Below are 27,550 nucleotides of genomic sequence, written 5' to 3'. Positions count from 1 at the left end.
CCCCAGCCAGCAGAATGGACCTTTCAAAGCTGACAGCATCAAATTCAAATGAGAACGGCACAGTGGTCATGGAGAGTTAATGCTAAGACGATAACGTAATACACAAAAATAAAGCACTGGTCTGACATAAAGTTTTCTTGGTCTAGCGGAAATATACTATCACATCAAAAGGGAAACAAATTCAAAATTCAACCCTAATAATAATTAACAATCAAAATTAACATTTTGCAATATAGTAATTGTTGGACAAAACTTCAACCCCCACTGCCACCTTCACCTTCATGAAGGTTCCATTCAACAACAATTCCAATCCTCAGATTATTTATCACAAAGTCAGTTGAGGTGAAGTTGGTGGCGGTGTTATCATAACACGCCGAAATGCAGAAAAAGAAGACTATTGGACATCTCCTACGATACCTCCTTTGTCAGATATTTTCTCTTCTTCAAAGTGGGTGCTCTCCATATTAGATCTAGAACACCCCTAAAGCTCAAGTTCTCAGGCTTTCAGAATTGTTCAGTGATCTGATACCATGTCACTGGTTCCTCAAAGTGCACATATACAAGAAGGTGAGACAAATTTCAGGCTCTTCACAACTGATTTCAAATTTCATATAACATTGTTTTGTAGTACAAATTTGGTTTCAAAATTGGCTGCTGAGGATAATTATAGACCTCCAGTGAAAACAAGTAACTCACCATAGCATAAACAATTCTTATGTCAAAAATGGTCTATAGCTGCTCTATTTTTTATGAAATAGGACACATTTGAAATGGCATTGCATAATCAAACACATTCATAGTCATAGCCATGGTCTATTTCTTAAATAGTTTTCGAAAGACTGCTGTTCACTTTAAATTGTGGGACTTTGTGAACTTTTTGTTAATTTCAGTGAGTTTAAAAGTGATTTAAAATTTGCTACCATATTATGATGCATAAATGCAATAACCATATCGTTGGGGAATCCATTGATTTGAAAACTCCACGAGATATAAGAGACAAGCATTAAGTTCAAATCTTAAACCATAGACAAGTCGAGACCAATCTGAAATGACTTCAAATTCATATCAACAACATTGAAATAATGGACCAACTTTCTGCCATTTGTAAATCTGAAATGACTTCAAATTTACATCAAAATCGAAATAATGGATCAACTTTTTGCTATTAGTAAACATGCCTTAGTTCCTTAGTTGCGTATGTTACACGGCTGATAGGTAGACAAACTGTCATTTGCCTTTGCTTGAACCCAAATTAATTTGGGAAAGAAATTTTAGAATCCTCCAATTCATAGCCAGATGAACACTGAAAAATACAAGTTATCCAATTCTGATTACATTTTACAAATAAAATGATTTGGTCATCGAAGATACAATTAAATCCTGTTATCACTATCAGTTAGCTTTTTAGATGGTTGCCCAATAAGAAGATATTGATAATTTTCTCAAATGTCATTGTCACTCGATGTACTTTTGAGTCCCATTGTCCTAAATTGTCAATTTGTGGACATTAATATAATTTCTTCTTTCAAAGTTAGAAAAATCAATACCATCCAACTTCATTCAGGAAAAGACCTTAGGAAACGACCACATTAAAAATCTTGCATATGTACAGGTTTCTAAAAATTCAATATGAGCAGTTCGGCCAATAAAATTATTCAAGGTTCTGGCCTGAGAAGATGTATCAAAGTTCACATCACAACGTAGAAATAGACGATCAGTTGTAGCAGCTGAGACAATCTGATTCAGGCAATTTTTCAGCATGGCTCTATAAGCTGGTCCTTTCTTGTAATCCCGTGTCGCTGCATGGCATAACTGAATTCGTGCAGAATGATAAGGTACATAGCGATCCTGTTTGGTCATGAATGCATTATCCCAGGAGTAATTAGTTCTTTCATGTTTGAAGAGATATCAAGTTTGTAGAAACTCAAACAACCGCATCAGAAAGATAAACTCAATAAAATACCTGTGGAGAGGAAAGTAAAATTGTATTCTGAAAATACTCGAATGTTTTCTCCTGAAACAGAAATACCATAACAAAATTTAGATTTGCAAGGTTCTCTATACAGTCAAACAGTAGAAAAATCTAAAAAAACAAATTTTACTTCCATGTTTATAGACTAAACACGCAGTTAGAAGCAAGGATTGTGATGTGAAACCTGGCTTAGCTTAAAAAGGTAGCAACTCTGAATATCTGTCTCGTCAGTAAATGTTAGTTGGTGCATACAAGGAGATCCTTTGAGTTTTTTGAAAAGCCATAAACCAGAGCTGAACAGAGTATTTGAACTGTACAAATATCCTAAATGAGGCCCCGAAATGGACATATAGGTGTACAGATTTTTCAGATAGGGCTTCATTGCAGCATCTGAAATGACACATCATAAAATCAACTTCGATTTAATTTGAATGAACCAATCATTTCCCAATTATAAATAAAAATACACAGAGAAACTATGTCACGTATGATTCATGAAACCACACCTGTTAAGGCAGATCTAATAATGACGTTCCCGATTGAATGGCCAACAAAACTAAGCCTGAAACTACCATAAGCAGCACTTCCAGAAGCTGAACTGAATTTAATATTTAAAAAGGATGAAACCTCTTCTGCCAATCTCTGCCCTAGTTCTCTAAAATCACCGGTTGTTTTATCTTCATTGATCCTTGACATAAGACACTCTGCACCTGGATCAATCAAGAGCCACTGATTCCGGACTAGCCGTAAATCCAGATGATGACCCTGTCCAAGGAGTTTCATAACATTAAATTTGCCATAGATTGCATCCACACAAAAATAAGACCATAGCAAAGAGAACAAACCTTTCTGTGAGGAAAAATTCAATGTTCCCTCTTGTAAATGCAGAAGAAATTCTCAAAATACCCACTAATGGTACTTTCCAAAATTGGTTCAGCTTTGACTTCATTATCAACTTTTATTTTAATTGATTGGGCAGCAAAACGTACCCTTATTTAATTGTCATCCTATCAAACTCAATAATGGCATTCACTTGCCAGAAAAGAACACACTTCCACCACTATATTATAAATTAACTGTAATATATGACATTTAATTTAAGAAGAGGATATAAGGGAAAGTAAAATGAAACTTCAATGCATCATTAAAAGTACAGACAATTTAAATTAGGAAACATAGAAATAAATATCAAAATAAAGAATAATGAGCTTCTTTATAAAATAAACAACATAATTTGTGTATTCGAACATATCAAGATAAGTCCCATGACAATTATAGCAAAACTACAATATCTATTGTCGCAGACATCGCTGACAGAGCCACATCCCAGTCAGCATGGATAGCATCTCTGGGCTACTTCCAAGCATCCCCTGCAACAAAAATCTATGGGGGATGAAAAATATGGGCATGCTTCCAGTGCTTCAGAAATATGAAATTTCTGTACCTGGGTATGCCAGTTGCATACTTCATTTTCTCGAGCTCTTTCTTACCCTCAAACTAGTTCTTGTTCTTTAGTAAACATCTTTCATGACCCTGTAGGCCTTGACACTGCAGCTTCTTCTTGACTTATCTGACAAATTAGATTTTACCAACCCTGAACCCATGAAGTCCATCAACCTACAGGGCTTTGCCAAGTAATCCTGTGGCAATTGGCTTCATAGCATATAATACATGTGGAGATATTTATAGTTAAAATAGTAATATAAGACAATAATGCCATAATACACGCACACAATTTGTGAAATCCCCCTAACCCCAACCTGATCTTTAAAAATCCACAAAGTTCCAACAAGTAATTACACAAAAAACTTCAAATACTTCCAGGCTATAAAAGGATCAAAAAGGGGAAAACCCCCAATGTTTTAACCATTCAAAAGCTGTAACAGTCGATCGTTCACCAAATTCATGTCTTATCTACTACAAAGGATCTGATTAGTTTCATTCAAGGCTAAGTGGCTAAGCTGACCTGAAATCCATGGACAAAGACTACCACCCTCAGTGCTCTTCTCACCAGAACATGATTGGACGTCTTTGGGGGCAAGCTATTTATTGCTGCATTTGGCATAATGGTAGCTTTGGTTTTGTCCAAGGGTCCATTAAGGCTCAAAGGGGCAACATCTTCAACAAGACAAGATTTCTGGCATTGGATCATATGCCGTTCAACATAAATGACTGGAACCTGAGATAGACTACCAAATATTTGCAAATCTTGAAGAGAACGGCTGTTTATCTGCACCAAGCTAACATTATTTGGATAAGAAAACCCTTCATGCGTATGGAAAGCTTTGAAATTACAAACTTTTGAGACTTACAAAAGAAACATTGTGAGAAATAAAACATATACCTTCATTTGCTCAATGCTCTTCCGATGTAAATCAGCACAAGAAGCTGCAGTTAATGCTGGCTGGGAAGAAAACAGAACGTAAGGCAGACTTCAGAGCTTAAATGTTTATACAACAATAATATTGAAATGTGTAATATAGTAATGATCATATCGGTTACTTTCACGGTTAAAATCTATAACTATGTAACTAATCTAATCATTGACATGCTTGTATGAATCTATCACAAGGAAGACATACTAAAATAATAAATCTTACATCTTCATTTGAGGTCCTCATAAGTGATTCCTTAGCAAAATGCATGTAGTGGGTACCACCCTCAGAATCTTCATTCAATGTCTCATTCTGCTGAAGCTCCAATGAGTGTACTAACCACATTGACCACTCAGTGCTTCGGTCTTCAGCCCACAGACAACGCAAATATTCAAATACTTCTATGTTATATTCCCTTCAGGTCAAAAAAAAAGACAAGAATGTGAGTCAGACAATCTCTCCTAAAGAAGCTCTGTAGCAGATCATATCCTAATGTATTAAAAAATTAGCTGACACATAAACATCTATGTATTCTTTTCAAAATTCAAACTAAATGTATATAAATGTCACTCTTATTAATTATGTTTTCTACACGAACCCAGAAACTGAAGTCAAAACAAATCCACAAATTCCTTTATCTAGATAATAACTTATCAAATTAGTGAATAATTATTCTTTTCTTAAATTGCCAGAACCTATGGAATCTTAGGAAAGAGCTCCAAATATATGACAATTGATTTCCCAATGCTCGAAATGCTTCTGCCATATCTGCCTTGGATAACATTTGCCAATAGTCTTCTTCATCCCCATCAAATGATCCAGTATCTTGCTGCCCAAAGAGAATGCAAGGACATAAATAAATGTCAAATTGAAAATTTGCAAAGAATAAAATTTTATACAATTAAATAAACTGACCGAGAATGACACCGAATGAATATCAATAACCAATCCACTGATAATCTCAAATCGCAATTATTAACCATATAACATATATAGGAACACCCATGTCAGAAGCTAGACATACAATACCTCTGAGCCCTCTGTTGGCACATGTGTTGATTCTTCTGAACCTGACTTCTCCTTCCCAAACAGTTCATTATTCCCAATATCATTGGTTTCAGGTGTAGGTCTCTTGCCAAGTTTTCTTGCAATAGATTTAATTGTTATTTCTTCTATATTTTCCAGACCGTCAATTCTCCGATTGTTTCCCCTACCAATGCTCTGTATCTCATTGATAAGAATATTTCGTGAAGCACAGAGTGCTTTCCACAGAGCAATGTCCTTGGCGTCAACCCCTGATTCCGCAGAACTCATTGCCTGAACACCCAAGTAAACATCTGCTATTAACAAACAATTGTCCAAGTCATTGAACCTTTGAAGTAAATTTAACAAAAGTGTCAAACATAACAAACAAATTGGTTTCTGAACCATGAACATGATGACCAAAACAGAAAATAAAAGGCCAATATTACACAAGTTTGATGCAATCCATTCTATTTGAATCCAATTGAACAAAAAAATACAAGAGTACGAACACAAGCATTGTTAATCAAATGATTAAATTATTTGAAAATCTATTTTTTACTCAACTTATCCATCCATTTTACCTTTCCATTTGGTGTTATGAGATGTTAATAAAAACTGGGTGTGCTGCATCATTTCAGAAGACATATGATGGTGAACCCCCAACCTATCAACCATGGCATCCACCTAGACTAGAACTTCCACCATACCTGCCAAGGATTCAGCTAGTAAATTCCTGATGGAAGCTTATCTGCTTCCTCACCAACTATTGTTCTCCTAGTTTCTTCTTTTTATCAATTGACTGACAGTGACAGCCATTGATCATTTGCTTCTCTTCAAGCAAATTTACTTAAGCAAGTAGAATGGTTTCCCACAGATAAATTCACAGGTCAATTTCTCACTATTTAGAGTCTTGACAGACAAAAGTGTATGTAGTCCACAGCTATTTGGGAGGCTGCTCTCAATTCTTATCCCCATTACACCAAACAACCCCCTGTACCCCAATGCCTGGCTTTGGTCCCATGAACAGTGAGTTCAATGAGGAGTGCAAGCTACACAATAAGCACCTTTGTTTCTTTTTTAAACATGACCCTTCATCCTTTCCACATATCTATAAACCCTAGCACCAACTCCTGTCATAAAAGAAAAATTTCCTTCCTCTGCAAAGATGTGAGTCTTACAAGGTCTTTCAATATTCCCCAAAAACCTTCTAGCATACCCTTTTAAGTGATCCCCAACCATTCGACTCTCCCCCTAGACCTTGACACCTAGGACATGTTCTCTAATACAGTCTACCTATATGATGTACCCTGGAAAGGCACCTATCCATGTCACGTCCTCCCCTGCCCCCCACTCTTCTCATCTCTTTTCTTTGGGCTACATCAAGAGAGAAGTCAAGGTTATGAGCACTAGCAAGGCTCTCAAACCAAATTCCATAAATATGGTATGCACTCTCTTGACTCTCACAATGCTGGTTTGTTTAATCGTGTAGTTTGTTACAGTTTCCCTCAATCATGTTCCTAGTGTATCATTTACTCAATTCACTATATGAGGGTCGACTCAAATCAAGACAACTACAGTTGTTCACCTTTGGCTTTTAGACAAGCCTGAGAGGCAGCTCTCAAACCAAATTCCGTAAACATGGTACATACTCTCTTGACTCTCACATTGCTGATTTGTTTAATAATGTAGTTTGTTTCAGTTTCCCTCAAGCATGGTCCTTTGTCAAAGTTTCTAAGTTTACTTAGTTTAGAAACCCTTCATGCACTTTTTCTGATTTATTCCTACCTACTTGTTATTTTTCTTTAACAAGTTATTTACAAAGTAAATACTGAAAATAAACACTAGTGCAGGCTCAACATATTACAGATCAGCAACTAAAAGAAACAACAACAAACACAGCACATGACACCATTATTTTTGGACCAATGTCCCTAGAAAAACCCAATGCGGGAAAACTGGTGCAACTATCTAAGGGTTTTCTTATTAACCAATGTCAGAGTACAATCTGGGTGCCAAAACTGGCCTACCCAATAGAGAATTTCCTTAGCAGCTATACCTCACAGTTTGAGAGAAATCTACTGGATGAAACCCTAGAAAATCCTTCTGGCAGCTCCTCAGCACAAAATTGCTCTGCAACCCCAGCGTCTACCCAATCTGGACTGCGTCAGCCCCTCTTTGTCTCATGCTGGCCCTGCGTCAGCCCCAGGAGGCCCTGCGTCAGCTTTCTAGGCCTCTGCATCAGACATGGTGGCCTCTCTGGTGCTCTGCACAGCACTTGGCTGCCTCTGCGTGGCCCTATGTGAGCCCTTGCTAGCTCTGCATCACTCTCCTTGGTTGTTGCACTGCTCTCCCAGCACAATCTTTGCCTTCTCTGTTTCTCTATACTCAATGCCCTTCAACTTCTCTCCCAATCACTGATTCTATCTCTCTTAGCAAACCCCGCTCTAGAGAATAGAATGACTAATCACTCTAGTGTGTTCTCCAAGTGACCCTCAAGCCTCCTCTTATACTTTTCCTGTTGACATATCAATGGCCGAGATTAAGTCCCTAATCAACGATTAAGATTAGATCTGGTTTGATCCATGTCTTTTGGACCATTCTAACACAGTTTCATATTAATTCCCATTAATATTTTATTTTCCCTAAGTTTAGACTTAGGGACTCCATTAAAAATCTTAATTTTTTTAATATCTCTAAATTGTTTAGAATCTGCCCAAACCCTTTCTGGGTATTGGAGATCTCATGTTCCCCAACCTCTCCACCGTATTTTGTGGCTAGAGCACATCCGGTTCTACCCCAAATCAACAGTCTCTCTTAGCGAGGATTGTGCTCTAGCAATACCCGTCATTGAGTATTACTTTGATCATCCGACATCGGTACCTGTGTTGATGCTAGGCCTTCCTGCCCAACATCCTCTGCACTGTTGCCTCTTGTATTGTTGCCTATGGTTCTGCCACTGCCACTGCTGCATCTGTACGACATCTCCCTCTACATCCGTGTTGTTGTTGGTCCTTTCTCCCAGCACTGCATCCGCACTGCACCTCTGTTATGAAACCAGCTCAAGAGAAGATAGAAAAGATAGATCAACACCTTAGAATTCAGCCTCTTCGAGGGGGCAACCTCCTTTACATTACATAAATGAACAATTCTTGGATGATTCAAATGACAAAACCTCCTTTCTATATATAGGAGTCTAAGGAATCACAATATAATCCAGCCGACCTAACAATAATCATATAAAGCCACAAAAATAACAATAGAGGGATTCTATGGGGCAAAGAAATAACAATATGGGGTAATAGGGACACAACAATATAAATAAGGGGTATAACTACAATAGTAATGGGGTAATCACTAGTATTATAGGGACCCAACATGCCCCTCTCCTTCAAAAAAGTGTTGTCCTCAACGCTTGAGTAGTTATGGATACTTCTGCATAAAATTCTCATCCTCCCATGTGGAATCTTCAGCGGATAAGTTCTTCCACTTGATAAGATACTCTGAAATTGATCGATTTCGTAGCTGTCGAGTTCTTGTTTCTGTGACTGCTTCCGGTTCCAATATAATTTTTCCTTCCTCATCAAGTTCTGGCAATATTGTTTGAATTGGGAGCATGTCGCCTATAACCTTCTTTAAACATGAAACATGGAAAATTGGGTGCAATCGAGAAGCTGCAGGAAGCTCCAATTTGTATGCCATATTACCAATCTTTTGCAACACCTTGTACGGACCATAATACTTTGGTGATAATTTATTATCCTTCTTACCTTGCTTTAGGGACATTTGCTTATATGGTTGTAGCCGTAGGAATACCCAATCACCTACATCAAAACTTCTTTCACTGCGATGTTGATCTGCCTGTTGTTTCATTCTATTTTGTGCCAACACGAGGTTATCCTTTAAGAGTTGGAGGACTTGTTGTTGATGTTCGATGTGATGTTCCACCGCCTAAACCTTAGAATTTTCTCTTAAATATGATGTGATGGATAGTGGTTGATACCCATAAAGTGCCATAAATGGGGTCATTTTTGTTGCTGTATGGAAGGAAGTGTTATACCACCATTCAGCCAGAGGCAACCATTTAACCTGTTGTGTTTGTTTATCAGATACAAAGCAATGAAGATATCCTTCCAAACATTTGTTTACTATCTCAGTTTGCCCATCAGATTGAGGATGATAAGATGAGCTATGAGTTAACTGAGTACCAAGACAAGAAAATAATTCTGTCCAAAAATTTCCAGTGAAAATGGGATCTCTGTCACTTACAATAATCTTTGGGTTTCCATGTAGCTTTTGAATTGTTTCCATAAATGCAGTAGAAACTGTACTGGCTTTAAATGGATGTGATAATGCACAAAAGTGTGCATACTTGGTAAGTCTGCCAACTACCACCATGATGACACTCTTTCCCTCAGACTTGGGTAAACCTATGATAAAATCCATTGAAACCTCCTCTCAACGCTGGCTTGGAATGGATAAAGGTTGTAATAGACCCGGTGTCTTAATTGTTTCAACTTTATTTTGTTGGCAAACCAAATATTCCACCACAAACTTTTGAATATCTGATTTAAGGCCATCCCAAAAAAATTCCTTCTTAACCCTGTGGTAAGTTTTTAAAAATCCTGAGTGCCCTCCTAAGGGAGAAGTGTGCAATTCCATAATAATCTTTTGTTTTAGCTGGGAATTCTTACAGAGGTATAAGCGATCTTTGAAATTTGTACCATAACGAATCATTTTGCCAGCTAAATGTATCAGAAGTACTAGAATCTTGTTGTAGCTTTTGAATAAGTTCCCACACTTCTTTGTCATTCTTCCATTCCTCCCTTGCTTCGTTTATCCAATCTGGTTGGATAATAGAAATGGCACACAACAATGCTTCCACATCCTCATCCTTTCTTGAGAGTGCATCTACCACCACATTTTGCTTCCCTTTTTTGTAGATGATTTCAAAGTCATAACCCAACATCTTTGTGACCCACTTTTGTTGCTCTTCAGAGGATAATCTTTGTTCTAAAAAGTATTTAAGGCTATCATGATCCATTTTTACCTTGAAGTGTCTTCCCATTAGGTAGGGTCGCCATTTCTTAAGTGCATGGAGTATTGCCAACATTTCCTTCTCATAAATAGCTTTGCTCAAAAACTTTCCCTTGATTGGACGACTTTCAAAAGCAATGGGTCTTTCATCTTGCATTAGAACAGCACCAATTCCATTTCCTGAAGCATCACATTCCATAATAAAGTTTTTTGTGAAGTCCGGTGTAGCTAAGACCGGTGCTTGGCACATTGCCTCTTTAATATGTTCAAAGGCCTTTGTTGCTTCCGGAGTCCATGAAAATGAATCTTTCTTCAATAATGTTGTTAGAGGTGCTGCTATTCTCCCATAATTCTTAACAAACTTGCGATAATACCTTGTCAACCCAAGAAATCCTCGCGAAATGCTTTATGGATGTGGGGATTTTCCATTCCTTAATGGCTTTAATTTTGCTAGGGTCTACCTTAACTCCTTCATGAAATACAATATGACCCAAATATTCCACCTCCTGGACTCCAAAGAAACATTTGGATCTTTTTGCATATAATTGTTTCTCCTCCAATAGTTGTAACACCCTGTCAACATGTTCAACATGATGATCCTTCCAAGACTTGCTGTAGATTAGTATATCATCAAAAAATACTAACACAAATTTTCTAAGGAATGGTTTGAAAATTGAATTCATCAAACCCTGAAATGTTGAAGGTGCATTGGTGAGGCCCAAAAGGCATGACCAAAAATTCATAATGACCCTCATGAGTTCTAAATGCCGTTTTCGGAATGTCTTCAATCTTCATTCTGATTTGATGATATCCCGAACGAAGATCCAACTTGGTGAAGTAAATTGATCCATGCAATTCATCCAGTAATTCATCAATGACAGGAGTGGGGAACTTATCTTTAATAGTGAGCTTGTTGAGCTCCCTATAATCCGGACACATGCGCCATGATAAATCCTTCTTGTGCACCAATACTACTGGAGCTGAGAAAGAACTTTGACTCGGTTGAATTATACCAGCCTCTAGCATTTCTGCAACCATACGTTCAATTTCACTTTTTTGGACATAGGGATATCTGTACGGCCTGATGTTTGGAGGAACACTTCCTGGAATCAGATGAATAGCATGATCATGATCATGCATAGGTGGGAGACCTTTGGGAGTCTCAAATACCTTGGAATGATTGTCCAGGACTTTTTGGAGATCTGGAGAAATAGATGATTCCAATGTGGAAACATCTAGCGAACATAATTGTGCAATTACACCTCTTTGATCCTTTTTTAGAAGCTTAGTCATGCCATTAGAGCTGATTATCTTTCCTGGTTTCCCTGCAATACCCCTTAATTCAACTTCCTTTCCTTCCATAGAAAATTTGATGAAAAGTTCTTGAAAATTAAAAGCTATTGTACCCAAGGATTGTAGCCATTAGACTCCTAGTACAACATCAGCACCTCCCATTGGAATGGAAAGCATTGGGCTAGTCAATACATATTCTCCCATGGATAGCTTGATATTATGGCACTTTCCAGAGCAATTTATTGTTCCTCCATTTGCAATCATCACTTGACACTCTTGCTGGATATAGGAAGCAATTCAATTCTTTTGCTACCCTACAATGAATAAAATTGTGGGTGTTTCCTGAATCAATCAACACTATTACCTTTTTCTTCTTGATTTGTCCTTCTATCTTGATGGTTTGAGGAGTGGTAATTCCCGCCAATGCATTACAAGATATGGTCGGATTTATTTGTTCTTCATCTAGGCTTTGTTCCTGGAGTATATCCTCTTCTTTTGACCTTTCTTGCTCCTTTTCTTCTTCCTCTTCACAATCTATGTAGAATAATTTCTTCTCAGCACACTTGTGACCAGTGTTGTTAAAATCGCGATAAAATCGCGATTTTATCGGAAAATCGCGATTTTTTCCCCTTCCCGCTTAAATCGCGATTTTTATACGAAAAAATCGCCTACTTTTTTTTTGCCGATTTTTACTGAAAAAATCGCGCTTTTTTCAAAAAAATCGCGATTTTTTCTAAAAAAACGCGATTTTTAACGAAAAAATCGTGGGGGCTCAGGACAGCATAGTTTTATAACTTTTTTTGGGTTTTTTCATGCAATGTTTTTTGAAAGAAACAAATAATTTTTGAGTGGGGTAGCTTAATGATCAAGTCTAGGCCCTAGTATGGATATGCTATTCATGGTAATGTTAAATTCTTAAAGTAAAAGTGACATTCTCCTTAATCTTCATTTTCATCCTTTTACTTAAATTTTTAACATTACCATGAAATGACTCAGGATGTTTGAGAGTGGTTCCAACCTCATTGGATTTCATATGGAGAAAGTAGAATTTTAGATTTCATTTAAAATCCAGCAGACTTATCAGTTTTTCAGGATTTCAGGATTGGGAGATTGTAATGTTTCCAGGTGACACCACCTGCCCGGGCTACCCCTGCCACCAGTAGAGGACGTGGTCTAACTCCTATAGGTCCTACTTCTAGTTCTTCAACGTCTAGATCACATCAGACTCCACTGCCATTTCCACCTGCACGGGCACCAGCATCTACATCTAGAGGGAAAGGGAAAGCTGTGGCATTTTCTCGCAAGAGGGGCAGATGAAATCAATAGGATTAGACTTTCATTTTATTGTATATGACATTATGACATGATGAGATACATTATCATATTTTTTGTTGATATTTTGAGGCTGAGTTGGGACTTACTATTCAGGACATGATTCAATGTTATGTGTGATTTTAGCGCTAGAAATGATATTAAACATCTTATATATTAGTTGTTTTATTATATTTATGTGTCAATGTATTTATTTTATGTTGTAGATGGTTTAGATATTAAAAAAATTGAAAAAAAAATGAATATTTTTGTGCCAAACGCTTTTTTCCCGCTTTTTTCCCGCTTTTAACGATTTTTTCCGCTTTTTTCCCGGCACCGATTAAATCCCGCTCGCGCTTTGTGCAACATTGCTTGTGACCTTTTGTGTATTTGCTATCACAACTGTAACAAAGCCCTTGTGCTCTTTTTTCTTCCAATTGTTGTGGTGTCAACCTTGTAGGTTGTGGAAGACTAGGGGCAACAACACTTCCGTCTTTATAGTTGTGAGTGGTATGCTTCCTAGTTGCCATAAGTTTGCTTTCCATTTCTCTTGCTAACCTAAATGCCTTCTCTAATGAATCAGGTTCCCAAAGGCGAACATCATGTTGGATATTATCCTTTAAAGGCCCTATGAACACATCAATCCTATGCTCCTCTGAAATATCTTTTACCCTTATGTTCAATTTTTGGAACTCCTCAATGTGCTCCATTATTGAACCCTTTTGTTTGAGACTTATCAATTGGCTAAAAAAATGTTGCTTTTTGTATCCTCATAATGTGCTATCAATTCTTCCGTAAAAATTGCCCAAGTGATAAATTGTTTACGAGAACAAAGCCATTGATACCATACAAACTGAATTGGTTCCAAATATATAGTTGCCATACGTACCTTTTGTGCGTTTTGCACATTATTGAGATCGAAGAATTGCTCCATCTGTAATATCCATGTGGCGGGATCCTTGCCATCAAACTTCCTCATATCGATTTTTGGAATATGGTGATTCTTCGATCCAACATTAGCGTCTATGGAATCATGATTAACATTTCTTTTGTTCTCATCATGAGTTTCCTTTACTACCTTTTCACCATTAGTAAGTATTTCTTGTAGAAAATTTGTCAAATCTGTCTTCAAATCTGCCATGCCTGTCTTCAAATTTGTGTTCAAATCTATCTTCAAATTGTCAATCTTAGCTTTCATGCCATTCATCTTAGCTTCCACGCCATTTATCTTAACTTCTGTTAACTTTTGTGAGCGTGACATTTGTTGCACTTGTTCTTGTAATTTTGATATATCAGGTAGCATTTCTTCCTCTACTTCATGAGTCATTCTTCATGAGTCATGCTAGAGCTTTCAAGTTCCTTACTAGGTGTTTGCATTTTCTTTCATTTTTTCACTTTGTAGGAGCTCGATATTGCCTCTGATGTATCTCTGTACTTTCCAATCATCTAGTTCTGAATTTGTGACCTGTAGTAGCTCTCTGTGTCCTCTTTCCAATGCCACCAGTATGATCCAAATTGGATTCTCCAAGAAAGAGTTATGCACAATCTCCCAAGATGACCTGATTATAGACCTTCTTACGAAATTTCAATCTGATTCCCAAAGAGAAAGTTATGACGATTTTCCCCAGGTCACCTGTTTTGAATGTAATTCAGGAGTCTGCAAAAAGACCAACTTCCTCAGATCATATCTCCGCAAATATCGTGCGAAAAGCTCTGAAATTCGGACCCAAGGTTCAGCGCGATTTCTTCTCAAATGGGTTTTTTTTGCGACTTCTGAAACGTCACAGAAAAAAAGTTATAGCGAAAATGCCACGATGACCTATTTGGAGCAGCGAAACCCTAGAATCCAAAGCTCTGATACCAAATGTTATGAAACCAGCTCAAAAGAAGATAGAAAAGATAGATCAACGCCTTAGAATTCAGCCTCTTCGAGGGGGCAACCTCCTTTACATTACATAAATGAACAATTCTTGGATGATTCAAATGACAAAACCTCATTTCTATATATAGGAGTCTAAGGAGTCACAATATAATCTAGCCGACCTAACAATAATAATATAAAGCCACAAAAATAACAATAGAGGGATTCTATGGGGCACAGAAGTAACAATATGGGGTAATAGGGGCACAACAATATAAATAAGGGGTATAACTACAATAGCAATGGGGTAATCACTAGTATTATAGGGACCCAACAACCTCCTCTCATCATGTTACATCGTGCCGCCCACTGCTGCACTGCAACTCAATTACTGAGAAGTAAGTAACTGATCTCCCAACTAACCTCCCTATTGGGCTAGAAACACCCTCTAACGTTGAAGCTCCCTCTGCCACTGACAAGTGCTCCCTCTCTGACCTTTGCACTGCTACAACAACTCCCTGCATCTCACACTGTTGCACACCTCTCTGTGCCTTCCTGCACTGGTGCAAAACTCTTGTGCCTCTCGCACTGCTGCAGCCTGCTAGCTCTGCGTTGTCTTGGGACTCCTACACTGTAGCTCTCTCTGTCGCTCCATCTGCATCCGTCTCTACCCACTCATCCAGTCCTGCTACTCCTCGTCGGGACTCCCGTAGCAATATCTAATCCAAGACGCTGGGTACCTCAAGGATCCTGCCCCTCATCCCCTGTAGTCCACCTGACTACAGCTCGATGTCTCCCCACTTCCGCTCAAGTGGCGCGTGTGCACTCATGGCATAGTCATCGTCTGTCAAAACTTCCTTCTCTACCCGTGTTGGCGCTGCCTTAGTCTCGGAAGACTCTCCCTTACTCTTCTTCCTTGGGCACTGGGTCGCATAATTACCCATCTCCCCACAGTGGAAGCACTTGATCTTGGAGAGATTTTTCTTCTTCTGCTTCTCCTGCTTTCCCTCAAATGCTAGGGCCACATCCTCCTCCTCCTGCTTGACCTTGATCCCTTTGCTACTGCTACCTGTCTTCGACTGCCGTTTGATCTCTTCCTAGTGAAGCGCTGCCCACATCTCATCCCAAGGTGGGAGAGTCCCTCTGCCCAAGATACTCTGGACAAACACTTCCCAATCTTCTGAGACAGCATTCAGGGTTGTCCTCACCATAAGCTCTTGATCCGGTGTCGCTCCTATAGGAGTCAACTGGTCTCACATCTCATTCAGTCCTTCGAGGAAGGTGTTAATCGATTGACCCTTCTTCATCTGATACAACCTCATCTGGTTCTCGAGCAGCATTCTTCTCTGCACAGAAGTATGTTGGTACAGGTTCTTGAGAGCCTCCCACATCTCAACTGTCGTTTCCTTCTCGGCTATATGTGGTACCACATTATCCTTGACCCCATCACCTCTTCGTAATTGGCATTATCATTGGGGTCTACTGGGATAGCTATAACCTTCAAGGCGAAGTTCTTGACACGATCCCTGTCAAGCACTGATAAGATTCTAGCCTTCCAGACTGCGAAGTTCGATGCTCCGTCCAGTCTATCCGGGTCTCTTACCCCGTGTAGTGCCATGACGCCCCTCCACTTCCCTCCTAAAAGTTCTCTATTCGACTCCTCTAAGTCTCTACTTCCCATCTGGAAGTTCTCTTTTGGACTCCCTCTGAGTCCTGATTTCCCTTCTGGAAATCCTTCTGTTGCTTGTCGAGATGCCCCCTACTCTGATCGTCTTGTACAACTGCACTGTTGATCCAGGTTCCTCGGTTAGAAACCCTCGATAACAACTCCTCTAGCCCTGCTCTGTCAGGTACTGTTCTTACTACAGTACCTCACTAGCTACTCTACAATATTTCTACACCCTTCTAGACTCTAGCAACTACCTCTCTGTGAACTGCATCAGCCCCTCTTTGCCTCACACTAGCTCTATCTCACCCCAGATGGGTCGCGTCAGCCCTCTGGCCCTCTGCGTCAGCAACGCTGGCCTCTCTAAGGCTCTACGCAACTCTCGGCTTCTTCTGCGTGGCTCTGCGTCACACTTCTTGGCTTTTGCACTGCTAGAAACAACTTTTGTCACCTTGAGACAGCTATTTTCTACTGCTATTGCTCCGCTTGGCTGATGTCTTTTAGTCCTCCTGTGATCTGCAATCACGCTCCGATACCACGTTGAAGTTTCTAATTTTACTTAGTTTAGAAACCCTTCATGCACTTTTTCTTATTTATTCCTACCTACTTGTTATTTTTCTTTAACAAGTTATTTACAAAGTAAATACTGAAAATAAACACCAGTGCATGCTCAACATATTACAGATCAGTAGCTAAAAGAAACAAGAACAAACACAACACATGACACCATTATTTTTGGACCAATGTCCTTGGAAAAACCCAATGCGGGAAAACCTATGCAGCTATCTGAGGGTTTTCTTATTAAGCAATATCAGAGCACAATCTGGGTGCCGAAACTGGCCTACCCAACAGAGAATTTCCTTAGCAGCTATACCTCACAGTTTGAGAGAAATCTCCTGGCTGAAACCCCAGAAAATCCTTCTGGCAGCTCCTCAACACAAAACTGCTCTACGACCCCAGCATCTGCTCAATCTGGATTGCGTCAGCCCCTCTCTGTCTCACGTTGGCCCCGTGTCAGCCTTTCTTGGCCTACGTCAGCCCCAGGAGGCCCTGTGTCAACTTTCTGGGCCTTTGCGTCAGACACGCTGGCCTCTCTGGTGCTTTGCACAGCACTTGGCTGCCTCTGCATGGATCTACGTGAGCCCTTGCTGGCTCTGCGTCACTCTCCTTAGTTGTTGTGTTGCTCTCCCAACACAATCTTTGCCTTCTTTGTTTCTCTGTACTCAATGCCCCTCAGTTGCTCTCCCGATCACTGATTCTATCTCTCTTAGCAAACCCCGCTCTAGAGAATAGAATGACTGATCACTCTGGTGTGTTCTCCAAGTGACCCTCAAGCCTCTTCTTATACTTTTCTTGTTGACATATCAACGGCCGAGATTAAGTCCCTAATCAACGGCTAAGATTAGATCTGGCTTGATCCATGTCTTTTGGACCATTCTAACACAGTTTCATATTAATTCCCATTAATATTTTATTTTCCCTAAGTTTAGACTTAGGAACTCCATTAAAAATATTAATTATTTTAATATCTCCTGAATTGTTTAGAATCTGCCCAAACCCTTTCTGGGTATTGGAGATCTCATGTGCCCCAACATCTCCACCAAATTTCGTGGCTAGAGCACATCCGATGCTACCCCAAATCAACATCCTAGTGTTTCAGTTACTCGATTCCCTATATGAGGGTCGACTCAAATCAAGGCAACTACAATTCTTCACCTTTGGCTTTTAGACAAGCCTGAGAGGCTACATGTCAGGGCCCAAGGACAAGTAGGCTTCTGCCATGAGTGATAAACTACTAACCATATTTTCATGCTCAAGGCCATTATTGAGGAGGCTTGTTATTGTTCTCTGAAAGTCCTTTGCTACTTTGTGGAATTTTGGAAAGCATTTGACGCAGTTCTAAGAAAGGCTTTGTTTGAAATGCTTTCGAATATTGGAATTTGAGAGACCTACTTGGTGGCCATCATGAGAATCTAAGAGTCAGTTCAAGGTTACTTGGAAGCGAGGAGCAGAACCGGGAGCAAGGCACGGCATTTTCAAAAGCTCTCGGGTCGAGAGTGAATTTTTATATAATATATATTTTTATTTTTATAAATTTTGATGCATTTGTCAACAAAAGCATGTAGAATGATGAATTAGACATAAAAAGCATAAAAACATGGATTACACCATATAAGATCAATCATCTAGAAGTTATAATCTTCATCAACCACGTCCACAAGTTACAAGTTCTCATTTATATAGCATGTAAGGGTGAACATAACCAAAATAGCATCGAGTGTAATCCATCTCTGCAATGAAAATACATCAACAAATAGGCTCTAGATGGCCTCTAGCATCCAAAAAAGTCATGCTACAACAAATAGCTACATATCATCAAAATCATTGGCTATCTTGGGATCTTTGTCATTAATATCACCCTCTAAACAATTAACGTAAAATAGAAAAAATGTAGCATGTCAAGTCAAGATTTTGTTTGAGTGATGGGTACATTTTTAGTAGGGTCATGATAGAGGAGTTCGACAACAAATGTCACTAACATGAAGGTACATATAGGGCTTGGTGCTCTTGATTAAATACGCGAGCGAATTTCGGGAGTGGAAGCACGACGAGAGCGAATTTTGGGAGCGGGAGCGAATTTCGAGAGTGTGCTCCCGATTCATTCCCGCTCGGAGTGTGCTCCCGATTCATTCCCGGTCGGAGTGTGCTCCGGGAGCATTTTTGAAGGGGGGGGGCGCCAGATGCTCCCCCCCCAACCCTTTCTTGATCACCTCTGCACAACCCACAACCTCTCAGACTTCATTCCCATCACCATCAAGATTAAGCAAGGATTCCCTCCCATGTTGACTCTTTTTGAGATCCACATCGATGACCCAAAGTCCTTTCTCTAAGAGCATATTTAGGATTAGGATGGTTGGTTTTTGTTAATGATTTTTCTCTTCTAGCATCTTCACCTCAAGGCCTATAAACACAAAAAAATCTTTTATCTAGTTTCTCTAACCTTCGGCAATTGACTTTTAACCTATGTAAAACGCAATATTTTGATCTCCAAGGAATCAAAGCATGCTCTATTAAACTACCACTTCTACTTCCAAGGGGGGAGATTGACATGACTACAATTTACATATAACTATGGTGTCAACTCATGGGACCTTGTTTCAACATGTGGCATGTTATCCTCCACAATATCCCAAGGCTGAGAAAGGAGATTGACGGCGGTAACCTCAGACCACTTAGGGTTTAGCAGCTAGCCATGTCAAACCAAAGAGGGTTTTGTCTATGAGCTCAGATCCAATGATGACTGGAGTGGGAAAAGATATTAGGCTAGGTCTGTTTCAACTCTAGGGTTTAAATATTTTAGGGTTTTGCTGGATCAGGAGTCAAAATCAAGGAACTAGGTCAGGTCTCAAGGGTTCAGTTGCAAGAGATATAAAGGAGCAGGGTAGGTATGCCTTTGTGATATTTTAAGAGTTGGTCGATGTAGTGTAGGGTTGAAAAGATAAGAAAATCAAGATGAGCATGTGAACCATGAATTCATCTATCAGAAGACTAAGTACACAAATATGATTTCCTAACAAAACAGAGCTTAATCATAAGAATTTTGTTTAATATCTCTTAGGAAAATCACTGAAGAGCATAGATATGGAAAGGAGATGCATTTATCATTCATATAAGCTATTAACAGAAGAAAAACATTATCACAAACTTATACCACAAGAATTCCTAGATAATAGCTGCAACTGGCCTTTGATTTCCTATAAAAGTGTGATGAGACACAAGCTACAAGATTCCCACTCTCTGATGTCCAACCTTGAATCTAACTGAAAACTAGATACATATAGACCAAAAAACAACTTTCCCACTCTCAGGGGTCGAATCCCTCAATATAGGAACTAATCACAAGAATATCTCCAACAAGACCTAATAATAGGGAGGTTAACAAACCCTCCATTTGGACATTGACTGAATTGTTTCTCATAAATGAGGCCTAAAATTACATCAAAATCACTCTAACAAGCTCATTTCCCTTCTATTACATCAATTCAACTCACAAAAGAAGAATAACATCATAAAAATCCAAGATTGACTGAAGAAAACTTGAAATTTGGGCTAATAAGCAAAAGCACAGTGCCACTTGCAAAAGCGCAGCAACATCAATCATAAGTGTAGCACCAACTTTGAGGAGGTTTTTGAAGGCCTTCCACTGCTCTAAATCCCAATCTGAATATACCAATGGAAAGCTTGGGATGTCTAGTTGTCATTAGACACCTCAAGCATGCAAAATGGATACTTCATGACAGAGAAAAACGCATTCTCCCACAACTACTCCAAAAAAAATAGCGCCAACTTGGAGGAGAGATTTGACTGCCTTCCTGAGCTCTAAATCCAGATTTGAAGGTACCATTGGAAAGCTTAGGATGTCTAGTTGTCAATAGACCCACCAAGCAAGCAAAATGGCCTCTCCAAGGCTGAGAAAAACGCATTCTCCCAAGACTACTCCAGAAATGCAGCAACTCTCCTATAACAACGGTATTTTGGGCATTTCTCCCAAATAATAACACCTGTGTATAAAATGAAGGAGGTTTTTGTTCCTTGGTCGATTATTGACAAAAACCTCTTTCACTTTTGCCAAATTCATCTTCCTTACTTCAGAAACTAATTTTGAAGTAAGATTGTCCCAATGTGTGGCAAATGATTTGTCTCTTGGAATGATTTCTTGAGAAATGGTGAAGACATGATGTCATGCGCTGAAGTTGGCTCATACCCACTGATCTGACCTCCTTTATGCCTCTTTTGCTCAGTAATCTCTGACTCCATAGTAAATCCTAGCTCAATGGGAGGGGAAATTAGGGTTTAGTGTAGGGAAAAACAGGGGATTTGGGCAGTTTTAGAAATGAAGGGAGATGAAGGGGTTAGGGGGTTTCTAAATTTTTAGGAAAATTTGGGGAGGTAGGGATGGATGTTAGGAAGTGGGGGAAAGTGAAATTTTAGGGAAAGAGTGAGGGGAAGGGGTCCAAAATGTCAAAACACAGTCCTAGCCTAGGAAAGTATAGTCTAGGCTAGGATTTGTGGGAAAATGATGATTTTGAGGGATAGGAGTGAGGGAAAATGTCTATGGAGGTATATGGAAGGTGGGGGAGGGTAATTGAGCTTAGTTTTGAGGGTTTTTCTCAATAATTCCACCAAAGAGACTATGAAACCAAGCAAACCCTAAGAGAGGGAAATCTAATCTTTCCAAGAATGAACTGATGGTGGAAAGGAATCACTTATCTGAGAGTGAAACTAAGTTTTCTTGGTGGAAATATGTCTTATAAAGTTGGAATGAGCAAATGAGAAGCTCTTTTTGGTCTTTTATAGCTTGGAAATTGATTTTCTCCTTTGGTGATGTAGTGGCCCCACCATGTCCTTTCACATTCTGATTTGATTTGCTAATGAACAGCAGCCTTAGAACTTTTTTGCATATATTACATCTTGATGAAGACAAAAAAACACACCTTTGAAGCCTTTATTGAATATTTTTCACTATTACTACTCCTTCAGAAGATGACTTTGATGGTGAAATGACCCATTTTCATGATTTTGACCCTATGACCTAATGATGACACAACATGGAAGAATGAGCTGAATGATGACCATGACACTCTTTCAAAAAGGAAAGACCTGACCCTGTTGATGTCCACTGACCATGAAGGCTGAAAGGGGTAGTAATAAACCTAGACAACTAACCAATGACCAAATTTTTATTGAAAACCTATTTCAAACCATAAAAATTTGACAGAGGACCCTAACAAAAACTTTAAAAGAGCATAATTTGATCACTGGTGACTAACAGGGCTGACAGACACTAATACGGCATGCCCTTTGACCTTGATTCAACAAGGAATATGGCTCCCTTGCCTTTCTTGGGAGACAATCTCCCATAACCACTTCCAAGATATTTCATAGAAGATGCACCTCTTGGACACGATCATCAGACCCACCTTCTTATCTGGTTTTGAGATTTGGGGACGAAGCTTGATTTAGGTTGATTGGGCATTAGAGAGTCCAAAGTTCAGACCCTCCTATTGAGTTTTGTAGCTTGGGAGGTTTTGGAGGAATGAGCTCCACAAATGGATTTGTGGGCTTAGAACCCAAGGTGTGGGCTTTGCACCCAGGCTTGTGGGTGTGGAACCACAAGGAGATTTTGACACTTGGCACTTGGAGGATGTAGGGAACCTTTAGAGGAGCAAGGGGACACTTAAAACACCAAAAGATGTCATGTGGTTTGAGAGATAAAAATTTATTTATGTGTTGGTTGGGTTTTCACAAGAAAAATCAAGTCGGTTGGGTTAGTTTTAGCCCTAAGAAACAGGTTGTTGGAGCCCATGAGATGCACATAATTAAGAGTGGACGTGGAGGTTAGCAGACACATCCAAGAGCAACATTTCATAAGGAATACATATCTGTTTTGGGCCGCATATCAGGAGCAGACTTCAGCACGGCAAGGAGTTGTTTAGGGTATTCTTGAGATTGTTTGAGGGTTGAGTGGATCTATGGAGTAAGACGAGGCTTGAGGGACAAGTCTAAGGTGTTTCTAGGTTGTGGTCACATTGTTTAGGTAACAGACTTCTCTATTTTGTTGAGCCACAGTCCCTGTATTAGTTGCAGACTAGGCTGAGATCTGAAGTGGACTAGTCTAGGGAGCCGCAAGCCCTAAAACTAGGGGCAGACCACCCTAAAGGAGCAACAAATGGGAGCAGAACAAGGATAGAGGAAGGACACAATACTTGGAGGACAGTTGGAGAAAGGAGGGGACAAAATAGGATTGTTTGGTTGCCCTAACTAGATCTGAAGCTATAGCAGTGTGAACAGACCTAGAAAGGTATGATTTTGATGTATTCAAGTTTGAATTGTTGCTAGAGGATAGGTCTAGATTGGACAGACATGCATTGGGCATCTTGAAGTTGTTGGAGGGCAACAAGTAGGTGCTCAAAGTAGCCCTAGATCAGTTGCCAAGAAGGACATTGACAGTTGGAAGGAAGGGTGAAGATTTGTGTAAGCTCAGGAATGATCCTTGAAGGACAAAGGAAGGAGATCAAGGGAGCAAATTACATCAGCCCAAGCTCATTGAAGAGAAGGACATCTTGCAAGGATAGGTGGCAGCCCTCCAGCCCAAAGTTTGTCTTCATTGGAGCAACGCAAGAAGACATTAGAGGGAAGAAGTCCCAAAGGAGTTGAGGAACAACAGTGGGCAGTTAAGAGTTGTCCACAAACGGAGTTGTGAACAACTCAACGGGAGCCTCTATGTGTGGTGTGTTAATGGAATAATGATCAAGTAGAGAGCAGGTGGAGAGTTGTGTTCAGTGACCTAAAGGAGTTTGTACATTAATACTGGCAGGAGCTGCAGATTGGGAGCACAAGTACCAATAGTTGTGTTCAAGATACGATCGAGGAACTATGATGGTGTGCAACATCAGCTAGATAATCAATGTATCTTGTTCTTGTATTCTTGTATCAATGGAGGTATGAGGGCCATTATCCCTGGTGTGAAAGCCCTAGACTGTTGTATTAAAGATTGTTAATATAACAAAGTTGGGTTTTGTAAAAAGTTGTGTATATTTGTGCACATGTTGATTCAATGCATTTTTATATTTCGTTGTGCAAAGTAGTTTGTTGTGATACTTGGATTGGTAGCGTCAATGATTGTAAGATTCTAACCTAGACTCCAGTATCGTGGAAAAACAACACCTTCTCAAGCAAATCACTCAATGCAGCGAAGAATCCCTCGGTCCATTATAGTTTAGGGCCTAGCCTTTCATCGAACTAGTATTGTTCCTTTACAAATTCAGGGTTGTCGGGGATTCGATGTTTAGACAAGACAAGTATACCTACTTAGCACTGTGTCCTGCAAAGGCCATTACCTTATCTAACCCACTAAGGTGTGCTTGATGATGTCCCTCCATGTATGATGTCCCTTGACAACCCACCATCCAAGTTACCTCCACCCAAACCTCTTACCATTTATTCTCCTATTGAGATATTCGAGAGGCTATTTGGATGGTGAATACAAGTAAAGCAGCAAATGAGGAACGATTCTAAGAAGAGATTTTCAAACACGGTATTTATGCTATGGAGAGCCACCTTTCCGACTTGTTCAACCATTTAGTATGTGTGGGTTTTCCATAGTGCTGATCACATCACATTATCCATCCGATTCACAAATCAAGCTCTAGTATGGATTCCAACTACATGAGGATCATGGTAGCCCACATAGTCTCTAAACTTTATGCTACAACCCTCCACTTTATGCTTTCAGGGTTGACAGGACGCAACTCAAAGCCAAAGAACAAGTTGGATTCCGACCTAAGTACTAAACCATTGACCACATCCTTATACTTCAAGCCATTATTGACACATAACATCACTCTCTGAAATTCTATTACTTCTTTGTGGACTTTCAAAGAAAGCTTTCAATTGCGTCTCCCATGAGGGTTTGTTCCAAAGACTCAAGAGACTGGTATATCTGATACCTTGTTGACAACTATCACGCGCCTCTACAAGTTAGTTCTTGTCTTTGCATAAAACATGGATGATAAGAATTTATTAGGAGTATCATTGGGGTAAAGCAAGATTGTCCGCTAACCCCCACATTGTTAGGGATCTACATTGATGAGCTAGAATCCTTTTTGTAGGAACACATCTAAGAGGGAGATGGATGCGTACTCTGTTGAAGAATCTAGGGCAAATGTGGTTAATGTGATTCTTCTTAGCATGTTTACTATTTCTGAGGCGTTTTCAATTTTTCTTCTTATTCCACTCTTCACTTATCATTATTAGAGTGTGTATTCTTTAGTTCATCAAATAGGTACCAAAACAAAAGAGACAAGAACACCGATTTCGTCTTTTTGCTGGGGCCAAAACCTCTCACTCTTTGGGAGGAAAACCCGCATGAAATTCTTCTTATAGAGGTTCTCATTGACGAATGCCAAGACCATGACCCTTAATTCTAATTAAGCCACTCCAAGACCGAGATATCAATCCTCTTCTTTGTCACTATTGAGATTATCACTATTACAATATTACTTTTGCTTCACCAATGTCATCATTACTGTTGTTTCACTGAAATTGTAGCATTGTTGTACATTCATATAGATTTTTCGTCATAACATATAGTAGTATTGCAGATCCATCGAGATTATGATCTTCCATCAAGATCGTGAGTATGCCTAGACAGAGATATCCTCATCGCAAGTATACCGAGACTTATGACTGTGATTTTTCTTCTTGCATTGAGGTCTTCATCATTTTAGATATGATGCTCCTGAGACAGCGCATATACCGAGATACAATGAGATCATCATGATACTCTCCATCAAAACTAAGTGTTCTTGTAGGATCTGCGAGATCATCATAATTGTGTCGAGATTGATCACGATACTCTCCATCGAAACTGAGTGTTCCTGCAGGATCTGTGAGATCATCATAATTGTGGCGAGACTAATGGGATCACTGAGATACATTACAACTGCGCTTGATTCTGACTGTGTTCAGGATGTCAAGAGTATGTCACACAACTAACCCGAGACTATCACTGAAATGTCACACGATCCTTCTTTATTATAAGTATGTTGAGATTGTATCTCCTCACCACAGGTGTGCCGAGAGTATGTTACAATGACTTCAATTCACTGAGATTATTACCCTCGAGAAGGAGACAGAGCATACACCGAGACAGAGTATCCACCGAGACATGTTATAGTCTAAACACGTCGAGATCCTATACTTTGTTGTGCCCATCGAGAGTTTCAGAGGAATTCTATATTTTTTTACGTTTTTGTGGTGACCCTTAGCTATATATATATATATATATATATATATATATATGTATATATAGTGGTCATATCTCCATAATAGACCGACTTGTCCCATTGTGTCATTTATGCAAGCCAACTTGTCTTCTTTCACTTCATTTTGCTAGCCGAATTCATCAAGAGTGATCGTGCTTGTCATTGGAGGGCTTTTAGACTCTAGTATACATTAGGTTGACTTATATTCATTACATGCATGCTCAAGAAGAGCTCTTTAACATGACTTTGACTCTTTTACTCTCCTAGACCTATGCAATGAACAAGAAACTCATTAAAAAAATAATATTTCTTTTTCTTGATAAGTACAAAGATCAAAATTACATTTGTGAATACCGAACCTAGTTACAATTTCTTCAACACTCCTTAACTAGGGAGGTACTTATACTGGTACTTGGTCATTCTCAATCTGAAGAATTTATCATAAGAAGAATCGGATCGGTAACCCATCTGCATAGCATCATAGTCACCAACATTGTTTCCACAGGAAGGCCTTGACTGACAACTCTATCTCTCATCAGATCAGAACACAATGTTGGTGAGACCAATGACTATAGACACCTTCCTCATTGTCTCTCAAGGTACATACCCATCAGGGGTTCACCGAGTATTACCTTCTAGGACTATTCTTATCTTGGGTTCCCAACCCTAAAAGAATATCAGTCCTCTTGCCTACTCTTATCTTGGATGCCCTACACATCCTCAAACAGTATCGAATGCCAGATGATTACCCAATCCTCCCATTATTTCTTCCCAGGTGAAGACAAGAATGTTGTATCTATCTCTCCCTCTCAATTAGGGAGGATACGTCCACCATGTGTCTACATTTCTCTTCATGGCCTTCACTAAGACTTACGGTTGTTAGTCCTGGTCTAGTGCATGACACGTGAAATAGAAAACACAATTGTCACTCCTTTCTAATCAGGGGTGACCCAATCCAAGCTCTCTCTTGATCAAGGACTTGTCAGAGCTCCCTCTTAACAAGGGATTCTCCTTTTCATCAACAACTTCTTCTTCGTGGGTCCTTCAATTGCTTGATCAACTTCTTTCCTTGATGTCATAAAATTCAATTGAGCTTCTTTCTTGTAGGGCATCAGCCACCTATCACTCTCCTTCTTGGTTCATCATGTCATTCCTTTCTTTATGGAAAGTGGCCTTCTTGATACA

General features: G+C 39.4%; 1 protein-coding gene across 4 annotated transcripts in view; it reads right to left on the bottom strand.

Moving 5' to 3' along the window:
- Window positions 1-1,311: 1,311 nt before the first annotated feature.
- Window positions 1,312-27,550, bottom strand: part of LOC149156787 (uncharacterized) — a 164,787-nt gene continuing 138,548 nt past the window's right edge. For 3 of the 4 annotated variants that reach the window (XM_089438596.1, XM_089438599.1, XM_089438598.1), the window contains 9 exons: window positions 5,377-5,664; window positions 5,043-5,176; window positions 4,573-4,762; window positions 4,317-4,376; window positions 3,939-4,202; window positions 2,479-2,737; window positions 2,157-2,362; window positions 1,964-2,014; window positions 1,312-1,848 (listed from right to left, as the gene is read on the bottom strand). In XM_089438596.1, the coding sequence (XP_089294722.1) occupies window positions 1,561-1,848; window positions 1,964-2,014; window positions 2,157-2,362; window positions 2,479-2,737; window positions 3,939-4,202; window positions 4,317-4,376; window positions 4,573-4,762; window positions 5,043-5,176; window positions 5,377-5,664 (1,740 nt within the window). In that variant the 3' untranslated portion in view covers window positions 1,312-1,560. The remainder of the gene's footprint in view (window positions 1,849-1,963; window positions 2,015-2,156; window positions 2,363-2,478; window positions 2,738-3,938; window positions 4,203-4,316; window positions 4,377-4,572; window positions 4,763-5,042; window positions 5,177-5,376; window positions 5,665-27,550) is intronic. The other variant, XM_089438597.1, reaches the window with a different exon arrangement.

The sequence above is a fragment of the Pinus tabuliformis genome, chromosome 9 (assembly GCF_031772625.1).
Source record: "Pinus tabuliformis cultivar Carrire ecotype Pingquan chromosome 9, CPIR1, whole genome shotgun sequence".
NCBI lineage: Eukaryota > Viridiplantae > Streptophyta > Pinopsida > Pinales > Pinaceae > Pinus > Pinus tabuliformis.
The sequence above is the reverse complement of the archived record's forward strand: the minus strand, read 5'-3'. Positions and strand labels throughout refer to the sequence as shown.